The 23,746-nt window shown below is 38.5% G+C and overlaps 4 protein-coding genes across 5 annotated transcripts; 2 read left to right on the forward strand and 2 right to left on the reverse strand.

The window, feature by feature from the left end:
• Positions 1-2,255: 2,255 nt before the first annotated feature.
• Positions 2,256-8,219, reverse strand: nAChRbeta2 (nicotinic acetylcholine receptor beta2). Of its 2 annotated transcripts, none has more exons than XM_017236096.3 (11): positions 8,025-8,219; positions 7,606-7,799; positions 7,417-7,545; positions 7,173-7,358; positions 6,958-7,090; positions 6,772-6,899; positions 4,652-4,827; positions 4,227-4,379; positions 4,065-4,144; positions 3,199-3,305; positions 2,256-2,675 (listed from the first exon to the last, which is right to left on the reverse strand). In XM_017236096.3, the coding sequence occupies exons 1-11, from the start codon at positions 8,080-8,082 to the stop codon at positions 2,460-2,462; spliced, it is 1,560 nt and encodes a 519-aa protein (XP_017091585.2). In that variant the 5' UTR covers positions 8,083-8,219; the 3' UTR covers positions 2,256-2,459. The 2 variants fall into 2 exon arrangements, with proteins under 2 accessions (XP_017091585.2, XP_070137597.1); XM_070281496.1 differs by lacking the exon at positions 8,025-8,219 and adding an exon at positions 7,887-8,006.
• Positions 8,220-14,690: 6,471 nt separating this feature from the next.
• On the forward strand, positions 14,691-17,318 carry DZIP1 (DAZ interacting zinc finger protein 1). Its single transcript, XM_017236092.3, has 5 exons — positions 14,691-14,887; positions 14,946-15,742; positions 15,798-16,525; positions 16,583-16,739; positions 16,792-17,318. Exons 1-5 carry the CDS (start codon positions 14,794-14,796, stop codon positions 17,230-17,232), a joined length of 2,217 nt encoding a protein of 738 aa, XP_017091581.2. The 5' UTR covers positions 14,691-14,793; the 3' UTR covers positions 17,233-17,318.
• Positions 17,319-17,488: 170 nt separating this feature from the next.
• Positions 17,489-20,481, forward strand: Pp1alpha-96A (Protein phosphatase 1alpha at 96A). The gene is made up of 5 exons (XM_017236098.3): positions 17,489-17,933; positions 18,010-18,358; positions 18,787-19,072; positions 19,131-19,278; positions 19,512-20,481. The coding sequence occupies exons 1-5, from the start codon at positions 17,885-17,887 to the stop codon at positions 19,661-19,663; spliced, it is 984 nt and encodes a 327-aa protein (XP_017091587.1). The 5' UTR covers positions 17,489-17,884; the 3' UTR covers positions 19,664-20,481.
• A 1,302-nt stretch (positions 20,482-21,783) lies between these two features.
• LOC108122216 (uncharacterized) lies at positions 21,784-22,691 on the reverse strand. Its single transcript, XM_017236776.3, has one exon. It carries the CDS (start codon positions 22,667-22,669, stop codon positions 21,824-21,826), a length of 846 nt encoding a protein of 281 aa, XP_017092265.2. The 5' UTR covers positions 22,670-22,691; the 3' UTR covers positions 21,784-21,823.
• Positions 22,692-23,746: the final 1,055 nt, after the last annotated feature.

Consider the following 23,746-nt stretch of genomic DNA (forward strand, 5'->3'; position numbering starts at 1 on the left):
TGTTAATGTTTCAATAGTGGCTAGTAAGGTCCTTCACAAATAAAAACTTTACGAATTGGTGTATCTTTTTGTTTTTCAGTGAAAAATAGTGCACGAGTGTTTATTGGTTAGTTGGTTGGCCAAACTTAGCATCGCACGTGCTTCTCCCGGGTGCTATTTTCCTCTTTCGAACTCTTACCATAACTCGAGTCAATCTTGGCCTGGTCAGAACAGCTAGCCAGCTTTGGATGCACTTTGCACTTTGTTTCCTTTGCGGCAGTTTAGTTTATGGTTTTGATTTCCGTTGCGCAACTCGTTTTTTAATTAGCTGCCAGGGACATTGCTTGCTCCACTCTCTCCTTTTCGCTTTCACTTCTGGCCGCGGTGTAATTGACCGTGTAAACTGGGCTTAAGTCACTTAACAGTCTCTTAACACATGCAGCTCGAAGGGTCGGGCGTAAAAACAAAAATAGACGCTGGTCCTGACCCGAAAATCTTCTTCTTTTCGAAGGGATAGAAGGTTGGACAATTTGCATATTGTTTTGTGCTTTGCTGAACTTTAGCTTGTGCTCGAAAATGTGTTGCATACTTTGCGGCCTTATGTAAATGCCATAACAGTGGGCACTAAAAATGGCTGACCCCTCTTTAGAATACATTTTATTAAATAAGAGATTTAGATAAACTGAAGGATAATCATCAATCAAAAAAAAATATTACAATATTATTAAATTGTTTGATTGCTCTGTACCTGAAAATATTATTAAAAACCATTCCTAGTGGTTTTGTTTCGAACCATTATTAAATTTTTGAATCACTTTCGTATTACAAAAGTTCTTGACTTCTAGTGTAATCCAAACTTCACTGTACCAGAATTTTTCATAGAAAACAGGACCCAGGACAAGTTTGGCGCTCTGCATGGCAAACAAATAGAAATTAACATGACATACTTCGTCCGGGTCGCAGCTCCTTAGCTCAGCTGGTGTCGGGAGTGGATTCAGATCCACGAAAATCCGTTCCCGATGTTGATGATGCCAAAGAAGGAAGAGGACAAGGGCGGGCCAGAGAGCAAGACCCAGCCCATGCCCGAGGAAGTGGAAACGGAAGAGGCGGTGGCTCCTTGCCACGCATGTGACGCACTGACACCAACGAAACTGGCAGCAGCAGCAGCAACAACAATAAAGACAGCGACAAACATGCACAGCGGGGCACGGCCCGTAGAAAATATGAAAAATGTAAAACAAAAATCTGGCAAAAACTTTTCTAATTTAAAACTGCCAACAAAAAAAAAAGAATGCCAAAAATAAAATAAAGTACAGCAAGGAAACTCGGCAAACGACATTAAGATAGAGGGTTGGGTGGCAACACGGAATCCTTAAGCAAATCTTAATAATATCTGGATCACGCTTTTTTCTGAAAAGTCCATAAAAGTCCTGGATGGACAGAAAATATTTAATCATAGACATAAAACAATTGGACAATAAAAAGTTTAGGATTTATTAGTATTTATAAAATAAAAGTGTTTTCAAATACATTTTATTAACATTGTGCCATGTTATAGAAAATAAAAATAATAGAAGATGAGTTAATATAAGTATTATTTCTTTACAATAAACTATCAAAAAACTTTTAGTTTTATTCCTTAAATCCCTATAATACTTTCATTTTCCCATAGAGTGTTAAAGCTTCGATAAGTCAACTGCAAAAGAAATGCCTTCTTTTTAGCCAGGCTCTTTTCATCATCAACACGCTTTATAGAATGTTAACTCTCCCTCCTGCCAGTCAAAGTCCTCACCAAATTATGTCTGTTGACAGTGCTGGAGTGAAAGTCTTTTGCTCCTGCAGGCAGGACCTGCACATGTTGATGAATGCGAGGCCGAGAGATTTCAACTTTCTAATTTAATGCGGCAGCCAGTGAGACAAGAAAAGCGACAAAGACAAAGCCAAAGACGACGATGTGGGCTAAAGAAGGTCCTGGGAGTGTACGGAGGCAAATAAATGATACTGCAAATTATTTAGGCAGGCAACGTGGCGTATGCGTAATGTCTGTTTGACATAGCAAATGCGAAGTTCATGCCATATTGTTGGCTCTGCCCCAGAAAACGCTTTATTTTCCCCAAAAACTTTCATGAAAACTCATCTCTTAATTGAAAATTAACAGCGTCGAAACAGATGTCATTGTGGTCTACTCTGATAGCGACTGGGAAACGTTTTTACATTTAATATTATGAAAGTTGGTCAAAATCCACCCCCCACTTAAACTCAATTTTCAAGACATCTATTTGTAATGGAATTTTTTGTTATTTTTTTATTTAATGAATTCATTATTGCTAGGTTTGTTTTAAAATATTGCAGAGTGATAGACGCTAAAACATAAATCGTTGCAATATTCCATGGAAACACTTGATTTGATTGAGTTCCTCCATAAAAGAATTGTTAACTTTGGCGTGTCTTCCTCGATGGTGGAGACCTCTGGACCCTAATTAAGTTAGGACCTGACGAACGATGTCCGGCGGCAGCATGAAATTGTTTTTTCGCAGCGGAATCTCGCTCAGCTGGCGGTCAATCGGTGACCGGGTGTCGTACAGCGATGGTGATTGACAAATGATGGCCAGGGTCCCGAAAACACAGGACAGCGTGAAAAGCCATAAGAAAAAGCGATCCAAGACCATCGAAACGAATTTCCAATCCTCGACAATCTAATGACCAAAGGCCGGGGTGTTCACGATGAAACAATAAAAAATAGATTTTTAATATCATATCAGTTATATCACTTTTGAGGCTAAACGAAAATTGGTTTTATACATTTTTTGGGGGGCTAATAAAATATTGCTCTGCGGCCGCCTCTCAATAAACTTGAATCGCAATAAAAATATAAAGTTATGATTTAATATTTTACAATTGTTTGCTGCACATTTGGGACTTGGCTCGATTCAATGCATTCAAGCTCAAGTTAAGGGCAATAAACAATAATAAAAAAGACAAGGAGGCGAAAAACTCTCGCCAGACGCCGAAAATATGGCAATGTAAACAACCACAACGCCAAGGACTCTACGGCTTCTTGTTGCCCCGCCATCATCCACCATCTTTTTTTTTCCGCGTCGAGGAGAACACGCGTCAATAAAAATGGGCAACAAAAATAAGCACGACTTGAAGATGGCCAAGATGATGGTGGGACTGGGGATAAATGGGAGTAGGAGAGTTGAGAGCCTGTGTACCCACCTCGTTATCCTTGTCGGCATCCTTGATATGCTGCGCAATAAATCTGACCGCACGCAACGCCTGTAGCACTTCGGGTGTTAAGTTGCGCGGTATCACATTGTCAGAATCTGTCAAGTTTCCGCCATGAAATGGCGAAAAAATTGAAATAAAATATTGGAATAATAAATAAATGTGCGAAGCAAGAATATGCCTCCGCATCGGCTATGTATGTATGTATCATGTGTGCAACTCATCTTTTATGTGCTCGTATGAGTAGACAAATATTTTGGCCTATGCCACAACCCAAATTAACGCCTCAAGCTATTTTACTTGAAGTACGGAGAGCAGAAGTTAAGTAATGCCCATCGAAAATATTTTATGGCATGTTTCAGAGTCAGAATATTAAATTCATACATGCAAAAGATATATTTAAATTTTATAAAAAAAATTTTCAATAAAAAAAACAAACTAGGGTTTTTAAAATTACAGTTTTTAAGACTTGTAGTATTACTCCATAAATAAATATTGGAGAGTTGAATTTTTAGATTGATTGGCCATAAAACAAGCACATATCCTATAGGCTTTACCATTTTTTATAGTTTATTGTCCTATCTATAGAAGGACAAACAAATATCAGCACTTTCACATTGCGCTTGACTTATTTTATGATCCAGAGAATTGGGTTTAGGTCCCCCTTGACCAGGGCCGTGTGTAAATTCAGAACGCGTAAGCGTTATTTGTCATCAAAGCGAATTCCGCTCTTCATTTTATTGCATTATTTGCTATGATATTTTTGTGGGTTTGTGTTTTATGTTTGATTTCAATTTGGGGCCGCGGGGTATGCAAAATATTTCTGTGCTTTACGGTTAGACTTTGACGCAACTCACCCACGGAGTTCTGCATGCCATTATCGTAAGCGCCGTCCTGGCTGTCCTTAAATTCACTCGGAAAATCGCTGATGCTGTCACTGGAGGAAAAAAAACAACAAGGCGATGCAAAGAAAAGTCCGTTTCGAGTGTTTACTTTCAATTTCGAGGACTACCACTTACCGCACATCGATCTCGTTTGTATATCCGTTGCTGGGCGTGGAGTCGTCGTAATCGGGCAAAGTATACTGGGTCCGGCGCATCATCATCAACTTTGGCATGAAGTGCAAGAAGAGTTTTCGCACCAGCGGCGACATATTGTGTGTGGAGGGGGATCTGTGCCGAGGGCAATTATGACCAGATACAACCCACACTCAGAAAACCGCCCGCAGCCCAAAACAATTTGGAAGTCGCCTTTACATATTTACAAAAAACTAGCTGGTTCTATGGTTCTATAGAGTGTATACCTCATTTAAAAATTTATAAAAGACTTAAAGAAAATTCTTGTCAACATGCTTAAGTTTTTATATTAAATTTGATTTATATTTTGGCGACTTCCTTATTGTAAGGCATTAACTATCTGAGTGTACCCCTTAAACGTGACTCACCTGAAGTGAATATTCAGCACACAGACCGTTGTCCAAACGGACAGTGAGACGAGAATCATGGTAAAGAGCAGATACTTGCCCAGCAAGGGCACCGCCAACGAAGTGGGGGGAATAATTTCGGCCAGGAGCAGGAAAAACACGGTCAACGACACAAGTATTGAAATACATAACGTAACCTGTCAACGAAATGTTTACACAATTTCCTCAACTCGATATCCCATTCGAGGCTACTGCTGCCACTCGATTCAACAGAAATACGAACGATCAAACAATCAAACCAACAATTAACCAACAACGACAGTAAACACAGAACGACAACCAAATGAAAACACAAACATCGTAATTTGTTCAAAATTATTTCAGCCAATTGCAATTACTTGTACAATAAATCAAAACATAAATGGCCGAATCAAATGAATTTCCACAATATTTTGTAAGTTTGACGCGGCCAAAAATAATAAATATACAAATTTTCAAACAATTTAGACAAACAAAAAATTATAATCCTAAGGACTTTATCGCGTATACTGAAACCAAGCTAGGAGCCCACAACTACCACGCTCGCGAAAACTCAATCTATTGAATACTGGCAGCGGCGGGACAATGAACCCGCACACATCTATCAATCAATCAATCAAACGAAGTTTACACGAAAACAATCAACACAATAAAATAAGCAACAAAGCGCATGTAACTACTTTTAGATATAAGCTTTCAGTTTTTGTGTGGATGTTTGGGTACTGTGTATTAATAAGTTTTTGTAATAATTTTCTGTTTTTTCTCAAGGCCGTACAAATTATAGTATTAATTAATTATTGTTTTTGTGTTAAGCTCCGACTTGTTAAAGTTCTTGAGTTGGTTTGATTTCTAAAATCTGTTTCTGGAATCCCCAGCTTCTGAATTATATTATTTAAAATCTTAAAGAATATTCCATCAAAATGTATTATTTATATATCACCCTAAAATTGAAAACACCCCAAAAATACTGCTCTCCATTATTACATGCTATATTAATTACCAGTTCACAAAGCTTGATTGCCGGATTATATCAAAATATCGGTGGCGGATCAGTAGATCAGTTACTTGAGCAAACGAGCGATACGATTCAACAAACAAACACTAATGCAACGATAAAAATAAAATAACAACAAACTGCACGAGTCCAGACCGTGTTTTTGTGATTGTGAGAGAGTGTGTGTGAGGGTAAGGTGTGCCTGATCCTTATGCAGGTCATATGTGGGTGTATGTGTGTCAGCGAATTGGTGTGTGTGCGCTGCTTAATTTCAGGATACGCGATATGTAAAAATTTTGCGAGTGGCTTTTTGACATTTTGAATTCGATACTGTTCGATGTCGATATCGACTGCGTATTTTTATGCATTCGATGAGAATTTACGTTATGAGATTTCACTACTCAGGACAGCACAAATGATATTCAACGCGAAATGGATTTTTCCGGATATATATGAGGGCGTCGATATATGTGTGCTGCTTAAAAAAATACTTTAAGAGCGATGCCGCTGAGATATCGCTGAAGATATTTCAATAAAAATATAGGATAGGCTACATATCTTCAAGACATATCTATTAGTTAAAAATTGGATCGTAAAATAGTGAAATTTATAGTTTTGAAAGAGCAGGAAGTGGAAGTTGAGCTCTTTTAATTTTTTTTAAATTTTCTTTTTGAATATTCTGTTGAAAGCCAATTTACAAAGATAGTTTTGCAGTTCTAGAGTACAAGAGCTCAGCTTTTGAATAATAGATTTGAAAGATTAAGGAAAGTTAAGGTAATTGAAAGGAGTTTTATTTGTGCATATCAGGTAGATAGATCTTCTAAAGTTTAGGTTTAATGTAGAGTATTGTATTTTTTAGTGTAAGAAGTTAATTAAAAAAGGTGTGAAATGGGGTGTGAATAGTTCAATATTTTATGAATGAGTGAAAGGAACATATCTTTTTTCATATTAAGAGAAAATATTGAAATACCAAAACAGAAATTATATAAATTTTAAGACAAAATCTACAAAACATATGTACAGTAATTTGGTACAAAGTCTATTTTAAAACTATAATATTTATCATGCCTCATGCTTATAAAAAATCGATTGTTTCTTCTTTTTTTACCTTCTCGCCCGAATCGCTTGGCAAATAAAACACCAACACCGTGAGGAACGTCAATGCCACACAAGGAACAATCAAGTTAACCGTATAAAATAATGTCTTACGTCGCATAGTTAACTTAAATGTTATATCTTAAAATGGAAAATAAATTTTAAAAAATTGTATCCAAGTAATCTGAAACATACTCACCTGAAAAAGGTTCTAGAGTATCAGGATAATATTCCTCATTTTTGGTAGCCGGCACCTCTAGAATATCCCACTCCACAGACAAATAGAACTCAGTTAAATCGATTCCCACTTGCACAAGGTTGCTGCCGGGAACCTACACAAAAATAGTATCATGTTAAAATCACAGTTCCTTCTCAGGAGTTATGAGCTAAGGAATAGTCCTCTTTTTACTTCACCTGATCCAAATGTTTTAAATCCACCTGGGCACCGTTATAGGTCCAGGAACCGAATTTCATGAAACAAATTTGCTCATCATAGGGGAAATATTCTACATTCATTTCACAGGATGATTTGTAAATAGCAGGGGGCTCCCAGAATACTTCCCCGGTGTACTTCAGAGTGGCTTTGGTCATTAATGTTACCTAAAAATTAAAGCGATTGTAGTGGAATTGGATAAATAATATTTTTATAAAGGTTCACCTCATAGTTGCCGTCCCAGTTGTTGTAAAGTACAATATCGGGCACCCAAATATGCTCAGAGGGTACATAAAGTTGTTCAACACCACCGTATTCCTCAGGATCCCAGCGTAACTTATAGTCGAACCATCGCTTTATTAAAAGTATTTATATAAATTAAGGGAAAAAAATAAGCGTTTAAATAATATTTACCTGTTTGACCCACAAATTGGTGGTCATCACCTGATTCTTAAGATTCACCTCTATCAACTGGGACAATTTTAAACCCAGCCACACTGTCAAGGTTTCCGTATTGTTGACTACAGGTCGTATCAAACGATTATAATTACTCAGTAGATCATCATAAAGACGTTTGGTATCAGGATTCGCCTCAAAGCTTATGGGTGCTACCAAAAAAAAGGAAAACATTGAGAAAAATGAGAGAAAACTGCCTCAAAAATATCCCAAACAAACAAAAATTTCCCAAAACAAACTTCTGCGCATGTCCTGCTCTCGTTCTCTTTTTGGGCGCAGCTTCCTGACAGCTGTCATGTCCTTGGGATACAGCATCAAGGTATCGGAATTTTTCTGATTTTTTTCATCACCTAAAAAGCCATTTTTGACGAGCTTACCCGTGGAATTTGCCAATGGCACTAGTAGAAAAATACACAACAAACTCCAGTTCCACATTTTGTTGTGTTTTTTCTACTTATTTGTGCAGTTTTTGCTATTAAATTAATATTTTTCGTGCAACTTATCGCATTTTGTTTGCGGCTTATTTTTGGGCACAACCTCACGGCCAGAGAGTCAGAATGCAACTGAGCTTACCCTTTTGACAGATACCTTGATGGAGATGCTCGATAGCAAAACAATCATTGATGTTACATTTAATTATCGTTATAATCGGAAGAAAAATTCTATTGTGAAACACAATTTTATATTTTGTTTCTAGATTCGTAGAGAATTGATCCACAAATCGTTTAAGGTATTCCCCTTAAGATTCGGATAAAAAACTCGGAAAGATATGGCCTTCGCTGTGACTCATATGGCACTCCCATGCATTTTTCATAATTTTGAAGGGGATCCCCCATAAAATTTGACAAAAAATCCAAAAAATATTTTGTTTCTAGATTTTGATGCAGATTCGTAGAGAATTGATCCACAAATCGTTTAAGATATTCCCCTTAAGATTCGGATGAAAACTCGGAAAGATATGGCCTTCGCTGTGGCCAATATGGCACTCCCATGCATTTTTCATAATTTTGAAGGGATCCCCCACAAAATTTGACAAAAAATCCAAAAAATATTTTGTTTCTAGATTTTGATGCAGATTCGTAGAGAATTGATCCACAAATCGTTTAAGGTATTTCCCTTAAGATTCGGATGAAAATTGGAAGAGATATGGCCTCCGCTGTGGCTCATATGGCACTTCCATGCATTTTTCATAATTTTGAAGGGGATCCCCCATAAAATTTGACAAAAAATCCAAAAAATATTTTGTTTCTAGATTTTGATCCAGATTCGTAGAGAATTTATCCACAAATCGTTTAAGGTATTCCCCTTAAAATTCTGATGAAAATTGGGAGAGATATGGCCTCCGCTGTGGCTCATATGGCACTTCCATGCATTCTTCATAATTTTGAAGGGGATCCCCCCATAAAATTTGACAAAAAATCCAAAAAATATTTTGTTTCTAGATTTTGATCCAGATTCGTAGAGAATTGATCCACAAATCGTTTAAGGTATTCCCCTTAATATTCGGATGAAAATTGGGAGAGATATGGCCTCCGCTGTGGCTCATATGGCACTTCCATGCATTCTTCATAATTTTGAAGGGGATCCCCCCATAAAATTTGACAAAAAATCCAAAAAATATTTTTTTTCTAGATTTTGATGCAGATTCGTAGAGAATTGATCCACGAATCGTTTAAGGTATTCCCCTTAAGATTCGGATGAAAATTGGGAGAGATATGGCCTCCGCTGTGGCTCATATGGCACTTCCATGCATTTTTCATAATTTTGAAGGGGATCCCCCCATAAAATTTGACAAAAAATCCAAAAAATATTTTTTTTCTAGATTTTGATGCAGATTCGTAGAGAATTGATCCACGAATCGTTTAAGGTATTCCCCTTAAGATTCGGATGAAAATTGGGAGAGATATGGCCTCCGCTGTGGCTCATATGGCACTTCCATGCATTTTTCATAATTTTGAAGGGTATTCCCCATAAAATTTGACAAAAAATCCAAAAAATATTTTGTTTCTAGATTTTGATGCAGATTCGTAGAGAATTGATCCACGAATCGTTTAAGGTATTCCCCTTAAGATTCGGATGAAAATTGGGAGAGATATGGCCTCCGCTGTGGCTCATATGGCACTTCCATGCATTTTTCATAATTTTGAAGGGGATCCCCCATAAAATTTGACAAAAAATCCAAAAAATATTTTGTTTCTAGATTTTGATCCAGATTCGTAGAGAATTGATCCACAAATCGTTTAAGGTATTCCCCTTAATATTCGGATGAAAATTGGGAGAGATATGGCCTCCGCTGTGGCTCATATGGCACTTCCATGCATTTTTCATAATTTTGAAGGGTATTCCCCATAAAATTTGACCACAAATCCAAAAAAAATTTGGTTTCTAGATTTTGATGCAGATTCGTAGAGAATTGATCCACAAATCGTTTAAGGTATTCCCCTTAAGATTCGGATGAAAATTGGGAGAGATATGGCCTCCGCTGTGGCTCATATGGCACTTCCATGCATTTTTCATAATTTTGAAGGGTATTCCCCATAAAATTTGACAAAAAATCCAAAAAATATTTTGTTTCTAGATTTTGATGCAGATTCGTAGAGAATTGATCCACAAATCGTTTAAGGTATTCCCCTTAAGATTCGGATGAAAATTGGGAGAGATATGGCCTTCGCTGTGGCCAATATGGCACTCCCATGCATTTTTCATAATTTTGAAGGGTGTTCCCCATAAAATTTGACAAAAAATCCAAAAAATATTTTGTTTCTAGATTTTGATGCAGATTCGTAGAGAATTGATCCACAAATCGTTTAAGGTATTCCCCTTAAGATTCGGATGAAAACTCGGAAAGATATGGCCTTCGCTGTGGCCAATATGGCACTCCCATGCATTTTTCATAATTTTGAAGGGATCCCCCACAAAATTTGACAAAAAATCCAAAAAATATTTTGTTTCTAGATTTTGATGCAGATTCGTAGAGAATTGATCCACAAATCGTTTAAGGTATTTCCCTTAAGATTCGGATGAAAATTGGAAGAGATATGGCCTCCGCTGTGGCTCATATGGCACTTCCATGCATTTTTCATAATTTTGAAGGGGATCCCCCATAAAATTTGACAAAAAATCCAAAAAATATTTTGTTTCTAGATTTTGATCCAGATTCGTAGAGAATTTATCCACAAATCGTTTAAGGTATTCCCCTTAAAATTCTGATGAAAATTGGGAGAGATATGGCCTCCGCTGTGGCTCATATGGCACTTCCATGCATTCTTCATAATTTTGAAGGGGATCCCCCCATAAAATTTGACAAAAAATCCAAAAAATATTTTGTTTCTAGATTTTGATCCAGATTCGTAGAGAATTGATCCACAAATCGTTTAAGGTATTCCCCTTAATATTCGGATGAAAATTGGGAGAGATATGGCCTCCGCTGTGGCTCATATGGCACTTCCATGCATTCTTCATAATTTTGAAGGGGATCCCCCCATAAAATTTGACAAAAAATCCAAAAAATATTTTTTTTCTAGATTTTGATGCAGATTCGTAGAGAATTGATCCACGAATCGTTTAAGGTATTCCCCTTAAGATTCGGATGAAAATTGGGAGAGATATGGCCTCCGCTGTGGCTCATATGGCACTTCCATGCATTTTTCATAATTTTGAAGGGGATCCCCCCATAAAATTTGACAAAAAATCCAAAAAATATTTTTTTTCTAGATTTTGATGCAGATTCGTAGAGAATTGATCCACGAATCGTTTAAGGTATTCCCCTTAAGATTCGGATGAAAATTGGGAGAGATATGGCCTCCGCTGTGGCTCATATGGCACTTCCATGCATTTTTCATAATTTTGAAGGGTATTCCCCATAAAATTTGACAAAAAATCCAAAAAATATTTTGTTTCTAGATTTTGATGCAGATTCGTAGAGAATTGATCCACGAATCGTTTAAGGTATTCCCCTTAAGATTCGGATGAAAATTGGGAGAGATATGGCCTCCGCTGTGGCTCATATGGCACTTCCATGCATTTTTCATAATTTTGAAGGGGATCCCCCATAAAATTTGACAAAAAATCCAAAAAATATTTTGTTTCTAGATTTTGATCCAGATTCGTAGAGAATTGATCCACAAATCGTTTAAGGTATTCCCCTTAATATTCGGATGAAAATTGGGAGAGATATGGCCTCCGCTGTGGCTCATATGGCACTTCCATGCATTTTTCATAATTTTGAAGGGTATTCCCCATAAAATTTGACCACAAATCCAAAAAAAATTTGGTTTCTAGATTTTGATGCAGATTCGTAGAGAATTGATCCACAAATCGTTTAAGGTATTCCCCTTAAGATTCGGATGAAAATTGGGAGAGATATGGCCTCCGCTGTGGCTCATATGGCACTTCCATGCATTTTTCATAATTTTGAAGGGTATTCCCCATAAAATTTGACAAAAAATCCAAAAAATATTTTGTTTCTAGATTTTGATGCAGATTCGTAGAGAATTGATCCACAAATCGTTTAAGGTATTCCCCTTAAGATTCGGATGAAAATTGGGAGAGATATGGCCTTCGCTGTGGCCAATATGGCACTCCCATGCATTTTTCATAATTTTGAAAGGGGATCCCCCATAAAATTTGACAAAAAATCTTAAAAATATTTTGTTTCTAGATTTTGATGCAGATTCGTAGAGAATTGATCCACAAATCGTTTAAGGTATTCCCCTTAAGATTCGGGAGAAAATTGGGAAAGATATGGCCTCCGCTGTGGCTCATATGGCACTTCCATGCATTTTTCATAATTTTGAAGGGGATCCCCCATAAAATTTGACAAAAAATCCAACAAATATTTTGTTTCTAGATTTTGATGCAGATTCGTAGAGAATTGATCCACAAATCGTTTAAGGTATTCCCCTTAAGATTCGGATGAAAATTGGGAGAGATATGGCCTCCGCTGTGGCTCATATGGCACTTCCATGCATTCTTCATAATTTTGAAGGGGATCCCCCCATAAAATTTGACAAAAAATCCAAAAAATATTTTGTTTCTAGATTTTGATGCAGATTGATCCACAAATCGTTTAAGGTATTCCCCTTAAGATTCGGATGAAAATTGGGAGAGATATGGCCTCCGCTGTGGCTCATATGGCACTTCCATGCATTTTTCATAATTTTGAAGGGTGTTCCCCATAAAATTTGACAAAAAATCCAAAAAATATTTTGTTTCTAGATTTTGATGCAGATTCGTAGAGAATTGATCCACAAATCGTTTAAGGTATTCCCCTTAAGATTCGGATGAAAACTCGGAAAGATATGGCCTTCGCTGTGGCCAATATGGCACTCCCATGCATTTTTCATAATTTTGAAAGGGGATCCCCCATAAAATTTGACAAAAAATCTTAAAAATATTTTGTTTCTAGATTTTGATGCAGATTCGTAGAGAATTGATCCACAAATCGTTTAAGGTATTCCCCTTAAGATTCGGGAGAAAATTGGGAAAGATATGGCCTCCGCTGTGGCTCATATGGCACTTCCATGCATTCTTCATAATTTTGAAGGGGATCCCCCCATAAAATTTGACAAAAAATCCAAAAAATATTTTGTTTCTAGATTTTGCTGCAGATACGTAGAGAATTGATCCACAAATCGTTTAAGGTATTCCCCTTAAGATTCGGATGAAAACTCGGAAAGATATGGCCTTCGCTGTGGCCAATATGGCACTCCCATGCATTTTTCATAATTTTGAAGGGGATCCCCCATAAAATTTGACAAAAAATCTTAAAAATATTTTGTTTCTAGATTTTGATGCAGATTCGTAGAGAATTGATCCACAAATCGTTTAAGGTATTCCCCTTAAGATTCGGATGAAAATTGGGAGAGATATGGCCTCCGTTGTGGCTCATAAGGCACTTCCATGCATTCTTCATAATTTTGAAGGGGATCCCCCCATAAAATTTGACAAAAAATCCAAAAAATATATTTTTTCTAGATTTTGATGCAGATTCGTAGAGAATTGATCCACAAATCGTTTAAGGTATTCCCCTTAAGATTCGGGAGAAAATTGGGAAAGATATGGCCTCCGCTGTGGCTCATATGGCACTTCCATGCATTCTTCATAATTTTGAAGGGGATCCCCCCATAAATTTGACAAAAAAACCAAAAAATATTTTGTTTTTAGATTTTGATGCAGATACGTAGAGAATTGATCCACAAATCGTTTAAGGTATTCCCCTTAATATTCGGATGAAAAGTGGGAGAGATATGGCTCATATGGCACTTCCATGCATTTTTCATAATTTTGAAGGGTATTCCCCATAAAATTTGACAAAAAATGCAAAAAATATTTTGTTTCTAGATTTTGATGCAGATTCGTAGAGAATTGATCCACAAATCGTTTAAGGTATTCCCCTTAATATTCGGATGAAAAGTGGGAGAGATATGGCTCATATGGCACTTCCATGCATTCTTCATAATTTTGAAGGGGATCCCCCATAAAATTTGACAAAAAATCCAAAAAATATTTTGTTTCTAGATTTTGATGCAGATACGTAGAGAATTGATCCACAAATCGTTTAAGGTATTCCCCTTGGGAGAGATATGGCCTTCGCTGTGGCTCATATGGCACTTCCATGCATTCTTCATAATTTTGAAGGGGATCCCCCCATAAAATTTGACAAAAAATCCAAAAAATATTTTGTTTCTAGATTTTGATGCAGATTCGTAGAGAATTGATCCACAAATCCTTTAAGGTATTCCCCTTAAGATTCGGATCAAAATTGGAAGATTGGCCTTCGCTCTTGGCTAGATAAAGTCATATTCTCCGTATATGCATTCATTCACAATAATGCAAGATTGGGAAAAACTTTAATTGAAGCAATAATACAACCGCAATTTCCGATCAAAATCGGAAACGCTACCAACCCCTTACTAAGCCAAGTTAACAACCACAATCGGAGCAAGAACCAACCACTGACAATTCGTTGTCCTGGCAACGCAGTTACCTTGACAACGCACACCCAAAAAATAGGAGAAAGCAAAGTGGAGCAAAGACCCAGGGCAGTAGAAAGCGAACTTTTGCAAAAAACGGAAGCAAAACAAAGAGGGCGAGGGCGAAGTAAACAACTTTCAATTTTTTTCTGACACCGGATGAATCAGAGAAATGGGCTTCAAGGGCAACTTTCCGCAAATGGTCCGAGAAACTGGCTTTAAGCTGCGGCAGTTCCGCGACGGTCCTTTGGACTGGAGATTAATGGGTAATTTGTCAAAATATTCCTTATATTATAAAATTCTTTGACAACCTAATTCCTAAAGGCTCCTATGAAACCGATAGAATTCTGAAGGAACAGAATTTCGAGTTGGTGGACAAGGCATTGGGACACCTATCGGAGGCACCCTTGGGAACTGTTTTGGAAACTCACATCCTAGACAGCGGAATTGCCAAGTACTTTGTGATGTCGCAGTATGCTATTCAGTACCTTATCTGCTGTCGCACATATTTGGATGAATGTGTGTCTGACTTGAAGGAGGCTCATACTTCTGCCCAGCAAGAGATCGCAACTCTCCGGAAGTCGTTGGGAGAATCCAACAACGAGGTGGTACAGTTGCACAAAAGAATAACCCAGATCGAGGCAATAAGGGAGGTTGTCTACCCATGCCACTTGTGTCCGAAGAACTTTATCAGTAACGAGGCCTTAAATATCCACATTGGTCGCAAACATCGCATCGCCCCGCAATCGCCCAGCCTCACTTCAGCTCCTGGCAAGGACAAGGATAAGGATAAAGACAAGGACAACGACGTCCATTTAATCAATACTATTAAAATGGAGCTGGAAATCAAGCAGCTAAAAGAACGCCTCAATGCCGCCGAGAGAAACATCAAGGAGCGTAGCACTGGAGGGTCGAAGCGAGTAAGTCCTCGCCAGGAGCAGCGTACCGTTGGCATTCAAAGCAACCTGGCCGAGTCAAAGGAGAAGGACGAGAACAGCGAAGATTCCAGGGAGAGCGAAGCCACCGAGCGCAAGCAGCAGCTGACAGGACTTGCCGAGCGTCTTAGCAACTTTGAGGAATGGCAACTGCAACTAAAGGAAAACAACGAGGTTTTTATTCAGGTGAGATCATAGGCTTTAATGTTAACAAGTACACATAATGACTTTTCATTTTCAGGATATTAATAAAAAGCTTGAAGGTCTTAGTCATGCTCTCGAGCAAAGTAAACAGACTTCCGCGACTACGCCCCCCTTGGAGGATAGAGTGGCCACTCCCAATCTGGAGGATTTGGAACGCATACTTACCGAAAAAGTCGCAGAGATTGGTAAGATCAGTGCCAATAAGCTGGAGGAAGTGGTATATCACTTGGAAATGGGCTACAAGGATAAATTAGAAGCATTAGAACGGGAGCTCAAGCAACTAAGTGCTAGACAAGAGCAACCAGAACCTGTTAAAATTATTCCAAACGCATCTAAAATACCAAAACCAATTACCCAGAAAGAAGAAAGCAGCATGGATCGCATCCGAAAGCAAGTGGAAAGGGAATTTGTAAATGAGAAACACGATGATGACACTTACTCCATTGAAGAAGCGCCCAGGGAATCTACGAAAATCCAGAAGACTACTCAAGTTCAAGTTCACGAGAAAAAGACGGTAGAGCAACCAAGTGGCGAAAGTTCCGGAAGCCATCCAACTTTTACCAAGCCTGTTGTTGTTTCCGCTCCCAAAAAACTGGAAACTAGGGAAACCACGGATATTAGCGAAAGTCTTAGCCAAGAGGAAGCTCTGGAAGAAGAACGAAGCCTTACGGAGGAGGGGAGCGAGATTTCCAGCTCAGAGTCTGAGGGCCACAAAGAAAGTCATAGACCGTCAACAGCTACTAAACCTCCCGTGAGGATAACAAGGTACGACTTTTATTATTATCTTAAATTTACGGTATATCTTATAAAATGTTTTATTAGGGCTCCTCCTAAGCCCCTTACCCGGAAAGATGCCCGCAAGTTGGTGAACCGTAAACTGAGTCCCCACGGTTTTGATTTAAAGTCCAAGGGTATTTCTCACACATCGCTCAAAAGAGTTAATTCTGAATTAGCTGAACAAAGGAACAAAATAAAATTGGTATGTTTAAATGGTATAAAAAAGCATTACCTTTAATATTCTATCCATCTAGCACTATCCACAATTCTATGCTACCCGGAATCGCATACGCAAGTTTGTGGAGAAGCTATGCTCCGCACGGCTCTCTGAACGTGCCCAAGTAATACTCAAACACAAGACTCCGTTGAAACCCATTGAAGCTCCAAAGCGTGGCGTGCTGAAAGCTGGAACATCTGAAAAATCTGAGGAAGATTTATCTCCACATACCTCTCACGATGAAGAAGAAGGTAGCGAAGAATCGCAATCTCGTAGTTCTAGTCCGCACCAGCGCTCGATTGGTCGGGACTTTAAAGCACGTTTAGAGGAGATTCTGGTCAAGCCGGTGGCCACAACCCGTGGAGCTTCCAAGCCTTCTTTAAGTTCTAAGCCAGTGCCCCTACCTCGAAAGCGGGTGATGTTCAACACCCTTAATAGTGGAAAAAGTTTCAATGAAAGCGATGAAGACTACAAATAATTAATTAAACCTTTGGTTTAAGGTTTATTTTTTTTCATTAAAAACAATATTTTTCATTATTAAGACTCCAAGAAAATAAAAGAAAAGTGCCCTATAATATTTAAAAATTTTTAAAATATCCTGATTTACTATAAACTCTGTGTAAGTTTTTGAAAACAAGATTTTGAAAGCATTAGCTTACAGGGCGACTCCGGCAAAGAAAAGCGCATGGTGCTGCCAGAAAAATGAAAAAGTCGCGGTGGCATCACTCCGTGAATTGATAACCATTATCTGGCAGCTCTGCGTAGGAGAAAATTTTGTAGTACGCAAGAATAATATATATAGCAATAAATGCAATAAAAGGCTGTTGCAGCGGAGGAAAAGCATTTAGAACGGCCAACGTACATGGCGCAGTACCAACAACCGAGGCAGTGAATCTCTGGCAGCAGCAGGCCGACGTGGAAACCCGTAACCAAAAGCGTGCAACTGTAATTTCCATCCGAACACACACACGCGCACGCACACACCCGTCCCCCATCGATGAAATAACATACATAACGTATACCGAAAATACATAAGCTCGCGCTGGAATTACGGCGGAATCAACAGAAACAGCAGTAGCACCAACAGCGAAATCAGTAACAGCAACAGTACCAGATAAGCTCCATTCGGGATGTCGGATATTATGAACATTGACAGCATTATCTCGCGTCTGCTGGAAGGTAAAGTGCTTTCCCCAAACCCCCTTGCTTCTTCCCCATAATCCGTATTATTTTCTTATCTACGGACCTTTTGCAGTGCGCGGAGCACGTCCGGGGAAAAATGTGCAATTGTCAGAAAGCGAGATTCGCAGCCTGTGCCTAAAGTCCCGCGAAATATTCCTGTCGCAACCGATTCTTCTGGAGTTGGAGGCGCCACTGAAGATTTGCGGTGACATCCACGGACAATATTATGACCTTTTGCGTCTGTTCGAGTACGGTGGATTTCCCCCGGAGTCGAACTACTTGTTCCTCGGTGACTACGTCGACCGTGGCAAGCAGTCCCTGGAGACAATATGCCTTCTGTTGGCCTATAAGATTAAATATTCGGAGAACTTTTTCTTACTGCGCGGTAACCATGAATGCGCCAGTATTAACCGCATCTACGGGTGAGTTATAATCTACAAAAATAAAGGGAAAAAGTGCAAATTAGAAGATAACAGCCGAGTTTTTTTTAAGCTTTTCTTATTTTTATTTCGAATAAATTGTGGTCTTTTAAAAAGTTTTACATTTCAGCACATTTTTACACGTAATGTGCGCCTTGATTCTTATGAAATATAATATGTGTAAGGCAGGTGCTAGTACACTACCAATACGGTTGTGCTTGTGTCTGTTTTAAATTCATAATGCTCATTTAAAAAAAATGCTATTACTCTTATTTAATCAATAAGAAACGTTTATTTATGTATCAGCACACCCAGTAGTTTACCTTTACTATAATCGGAATTCAGTTGCTTAGATCTAATTTCACAAATGGTACTTTTCCCATTGCCTGTGTCGATATATGAGTCATGTTATTATTGCATTTCCCTGACAGGTTCTACGACGAGTGCAAGCGTCGGTACACTATTAAACTGTGGAAGACGTTCACGGACTGCTTCAACTGTCTGCCAGTGGCGGCCATCGTGGACGAAAAGATATTCTGTTGCCACGGCGGCCTGAGTCCGGATCTTTCGTCTATGGAGCAGATCCGTCGTATAATGCGGCCCACAGATGTACCCGACCAGGGCCTGTTATGCGATCTGCTCTGGTCCGATCCAGACAAAGACACCATGGGATGGGGCGAGAATGATCGCGGTGTTAGCTTCACTTTTGGAGCTGAGGTAACCTGGCATATGAATATTTCTTTAAGTCATGTAACTAAAGTATTTCTTGTTTCAGGTTGTGGGTAAATTTTTACAGAAACACGAATTTGACCTGATCTGCCGTGCTCATCAGGTGGTGGAGGATGGCTATGAATTCTTTGCCAAGCGTCAGCTGGTGACGCTCTTCTCAGCGCCCAACTATTGCGGCGAGTTTGACAATGCGGGTGAGTGCTAATCTTTGGACTTCAGTCCGAGATATACCCCGATCTATGGGAATATATTTTTAAATATATACCTCAGGGTTGATCTCTCAGATAACCCGTCACAAGTGAAAGCTGGCAATCAGATTCAATTTTAAACTGTCATTTACGAAATGCGCATTTCGTTGTTCAATTAATAGATCAGAACGTCACCTAATTGATGATTTAATTAATGCCTTTTTAAACATTTTTTGTAGGTGCCATGATGTCCGTGGACGACACACTAATGTGCTCATTTCAGATATTGAAACCCGCCGATAAGCGACGTTTTGTTTATCCCAACTTTGGCAGCTCAGGACGTCCGTTGACACCGCCCCGCGGCGCCAACAATAAAAACAAGAAAAAATAAACGCAGCTCACCCCGAAGAAAGCACAAGAATGAAAGCCCAAGAAAATATTACAAAACGGGAGGAATGGGAAGGTATTCCGAGTCCACATCCAACGGAAGACGCAAAAGTTTGTTTTTATCGAATACGTGTAATCGAATCGTGAGCAACGTTATAAGGGGTATATGAATCTATACAAATTAGCCTATTTTTAATTTGAAAGAAACAAAAACAACAAAACACAAATCGAAACACTTTAGTTCAAACTAATTGTAGTGTAAGACACTGCATAAGCAAGAATATTTTATCTCCTAATGTATTAATTTTGTTATAGTTTCTCCTTGCGCAAAGCCAACACAGAAACACAGACACCCACACGCATAGATCACCCGTACAGTATGTACGAATAGTGCACGCACCGGTTGTATTTTGTTTTGCATTTCTTGCATCTTGCACTGCATTTTTTTTAAGCTTGCTTGCAAAGGCAGTAGACACTCGAAATGCGCGACTTTTAACAATCTTTGGCAATGGTTTTTAACTATTCCTATGTTCTTCCTTTATTTTACGTATCTAAAAGAAATTAGCAAATGGTAAAAATGTTAACTTTTACGTTAATACACTGTACGAGAATGCTTTTAAGAAATGTGTGGGGAAACTACATATTACATATGTAAAGAAGCAAAGCACGATTTATTTTTGTAATATTGTCTTAGAAATTTTACATCGATACATGTTTACTTAGTTTTAAAGCGAGAAAGCAATTTTAGTTGCAAGCTACATAAGTTTGAATTGTTTACACCAAAAATATTAAAATAAACAAACAATGTGTATATTTTTTTAACTGTTTGCGTTAACAACAACACCCACACAAATTCGCATAACAAGCGCACAATAAATAAAGTCGGTCATTGTACAGAAGAAAGTTTAAAAGAATTGAAGCTTCAATGGAATGAACGATTTTATAATATTAATTACTGCAGGCGACACAAATTAACAAACTCGTTAGAGTTACGTTGCTGTGTGAACTTTTGAACGGCACTGTGTGCCCTTTACTGATGTCAGGCAGATAATGTTACCACCCCATGCCACCCCTTTCAAAACGAAAGCAAGCACACATTTAATGCATGCAAAAACGAGAGAAAAAAAAAATATACAAGTAATAAAATATTTGTAAACAACAGCGCGCAACAGACACAAACAGACAGACAGACACAATTATTGTACACTGTACTTGTATACTTTATGTATGTATTTGCATTCTACGACTACAGTCGGTACATTCTAGTGCTAAAGGCCGCCACATTCAATTATATTTACAATTACAAGTATTATGCCCAGGCAGACAGTGAGCGATCCGATGCGATGCAACCTGACGCAACTTACCCGAAAATGGTTTCGTTTTTATAATCCCCCGCCCGCCCCTCAGCCAACCAGACCCCACTAAAAACAATCGCGTAACCTATGGAAAAACCAAAAACCAAACAAAAACAAAAGCAAAATGCTGAAACGAATATGAAATACGAAACCCAAAGCGAGTCCTCGTCTAATTCACACTCTAGTACTCTGTTAAATGTTGTAATGAATTCAACGTATATTTACGACTATATATGTAATTGAAATATCGCGATTCAGTACGAGATCGGCTGTTTGCAAACCCCACACAAGACATAAGAAATTTATAACATAATATCGCATAATGCAAAAAACAAAAATCAAAGAAAGTCAGAATGTAATTAAATTCAAAGGAGAAATTTAAAAAGACAAAGGGGAATAACACATAAAAATTCATTCAGAAGCAAAAAACTAAAAATTGCAAGAATGTGAAAAGCCCAACAAAAAAAATCAACAAATAAAAAATGAAAAAAAAAAATTAAGCAAAAAGTAAACATTAAACAAAGAGAACACAATGATGAAGCACTTGTAACAAAATAGCACTGTTTTATTAAAAGGAAAATGAAATAAATACTAGCAATAAAAAAATACTTTGAGTTTTATTTAAAAAATAGAAAATGATTTATTTAGTTCTTACTCTATTTATTAAAATAAAACAAATAATTTTAAATGATTATTTATTATTGATCTTTAACAGTCATTATTTATTAAAAACTATTTCCTTAACTACTTTAATTCGAGGTCGTTGATTAAGAACGTTCCCTGACAATTATTAAGTTGGAAGTCTCTTTTCAATTGTATCTCAAGGCACAACTTTTCTCCAGAGGGGCACATACAGCCCCAGTTCCCCTGCCACTTTTCTGCTCCTCCTGCAATCTCAGTTGCAGCAACCTCTGACGTAAGGCATAGGGCGTGGTTGTAGCATTCATTTCCTGTTGCCGGGTCTCGTTCGCCCTGTTCTTGTTCCACTTGTCCATTTTGTGGCCAGTCAATTTATCATAGGCCTGCTGCAGACGCAGCTCATCCAGGCGGCCATCACTGAAGCAATCTCTTACGTTCGAGAGGCGGAACTGCTGTAGGGCTTGAAGCTGTTGGAGCTCGTCTGTAGAATGTTTATTCATTGGGCTGGGCCCTGGGCGTGGTGATGACGATGAGCTGGAACTATGAACCTGACCCTGACCTTGGCTCATCTGACGACTGGCGACGCATGCGCTCTGCTCGTAGATACGCCGATTCTCCGTGTACTTTTCGTAGATGTTGTTGGTACTGCCGGTAATGAAGCTTTTGTTGCTGGTGTCAACACCTCCTGTTTTTTCCCAGCCCCATCGCAATACTTTGGCCCTGCTCTGTTGGCGTTGCTGGGTGGAGCTGCAACTACAGCTGGAACAGTGACTCACCGTGGTGGCCACCGAATTCCGTCGACTGAAGTCATTGCCCAGTCCAGTGTTGGAGTGGCCTAAACCATATGTGGGTGCACTTTTGAGGCTCGGTCGTTTCACAAACTGGGTGGGTCGAAGACTTTGTCGCGACGATGATGCGACAGACATAAGATCGCCACGTGGATGCGTATCCCGAAGAAGCTGCTGCTGTTGCAAGGGAAAACAATTCTGTTGATGCTGCACTGCCGCCGAACTCATCGAACCACAATAGCATCGCTGCATTCTAATGAAGCCTATATCTCGTTTCTGTGCTGCCTTCAACGATTTTTGGGAATTGCTGCCCAACTCTTAGATTGCGTGCTCGAAGAATGTTATGAACCGACTGACGACAACCGGTTCCCGCTCTTATGGCCAGGCCTGGTACTTTATCACCAATCATCAGTCCATATATACCGTTAGCCGGCTAGCTTAGCACACAAACACACACATACTATGGCCATTAAGCACTCACATATCTTTTGTTTATATTTGAACAACAATTGCAACAGTTTCCATAGACACCTGCGGAGGTCCTTGGGCTGTTTATTTTTGGCTAAGAGCTCATAGACACAAAAAAGACCAATTTACACGCACACATGCTCGCTACGTTGAGCAGTTAGAAAAAAGAATGTGCTGGCCGAACGAAAGACTTAGGCAACAAACTTGAATTTAAATCATGAAACAGTGTTGTAAAATCTTTAAACTCAAAAAGAAGCGACTTTTAGAATCTTTTAATTTTTAAAAGTTTATGAGAACTATTATAAAAATGTAAAGAAATAATAGTTTTAGCATATGAACAAAAAATAAGTTTTTATTTTTATTATCCAATTTATTCTTTCGATATATTTTACCACCTTCTTTTATATTACCTAATTTCCTAACCTCCCAATAAATTACCCATTTGAACAGAATTCCTGCTTTGATTGCAGCATACAAATGTTGCCAAATATTGGCCCAAAAAAAAAACTAGTTCCTGTGCATTTGTAGAATACACTCTTAGCCCGTTAAGGTGTCTAAAGCAGGTCTATGGATTTTGACTTCCTCGAACATAGATAGGTACGGAATGCTAGTTATTTATTGAATAAGACAACAAATGCAGCATGTGCGTAAAAATTGATGACCGGTATGACTACCGGCAAAATGCAGCATGGGAAAAAAATACAAAAACCCTCAATTACGCTTACAAACTGACCGTAAATATGGAATGTATGTAAAGTTCAATGAACCAGAGCGAAAATGAAATTGAAAGGGCAGTGCAGCACAGCGCAGGGTTGCCGGGTGACTTGGCCATTGGAT

This window comes from Drosophila bipectinata, chromosome 3R (assembly GCF_030179905.1).
Source record: "Drosophila bipectinata strain 14024-0381.07 chromosome 3R, DbipHiC1v2, whole genome shotgun sequence".
In the NCBI taxonomy this organism is placed as follows: domain Eukaryota; kingdom Metazoa; phylum Arthropoda; class Insecta; order Diptera; family Drosophilidae; genus Drosophila; species Drosophila bipectinata.

Excerpts from the sequence above, each read along its gene's own strand:
- DZIP1 (XM_017236092.3), top strand. The coding sequence starts at position 14,794 with ATGGGCTTCAAGGGCAACTTTCCGCAAATGGTCCGAGAAACTGGCTTT. Across the intron at positions 14,888-14,945 it reads TTTGGACTGGAGATTAATGG|GCTCCTATGAAACCGATAGA; the intron begins GTAATTTGTCAA and ends TAATTCCTAAAG. Across the intron at positions 16,740-16,791 it reads AAAGGAACAAAATAAAATTG|CACTATCCACAATTCTATGC; the intron begins GTATGTTTAAAT and ends CTATCCATCTAG.
- LOC108122216 (XM_017236776.3), bottom strand. The coding sequence starts at position 22,669 with ATGAGTTCGGCGGCAGTGCAGCATCAACAGAATTGTTTTCCCTTGCAA.
- Pp1alpha-96A (XM_017236098.3), top strand. The coding sequence starts at position 17,885 with ATGTCGGATATTATGAACATTGACAGCATTATCTCGCGTCTGCTGGAA. Across the intron at positions 17,934-18,009 it reads TATCTCGCGTCTGCTGGAAG|TGCGCGGAGCACGTCCGGGG; the intron begins GTAAAGTGCTTT and ends GACCTTTTGCAG. Across the intron at positions 18,359-18,786 it reads AGTATTAACCGCATCTACGG|GTTCTACGACGAGTGCAAGC; the intron begins GTGAGTTATAAT and ends TTTCCCTGACAG.
- nAChRbeta2 (XM_070281496.1), bottom strand. The coding sequence starts at position 7,962 with ATGCTGTATCCCAAGGACATGACAGCTGTCAGGAAGCTGCGCCCAAAA. Across the intron at positions 7,800-7,886 it reads AGAGCAGGACATGCGCAGAA|CACCCATAAGCTTTGAGGCG; the intron begins GTTTGTTTTGGG and ends TTTTTTTGGTAG. Across the intron at positions 3,306-4,064 it reads TGGCATGCAGAACTCCGTGG|ATTCTGACAATGTGATACCG; the intron begins GTGAGTTGCGTC and ends GAAACTTGACAG.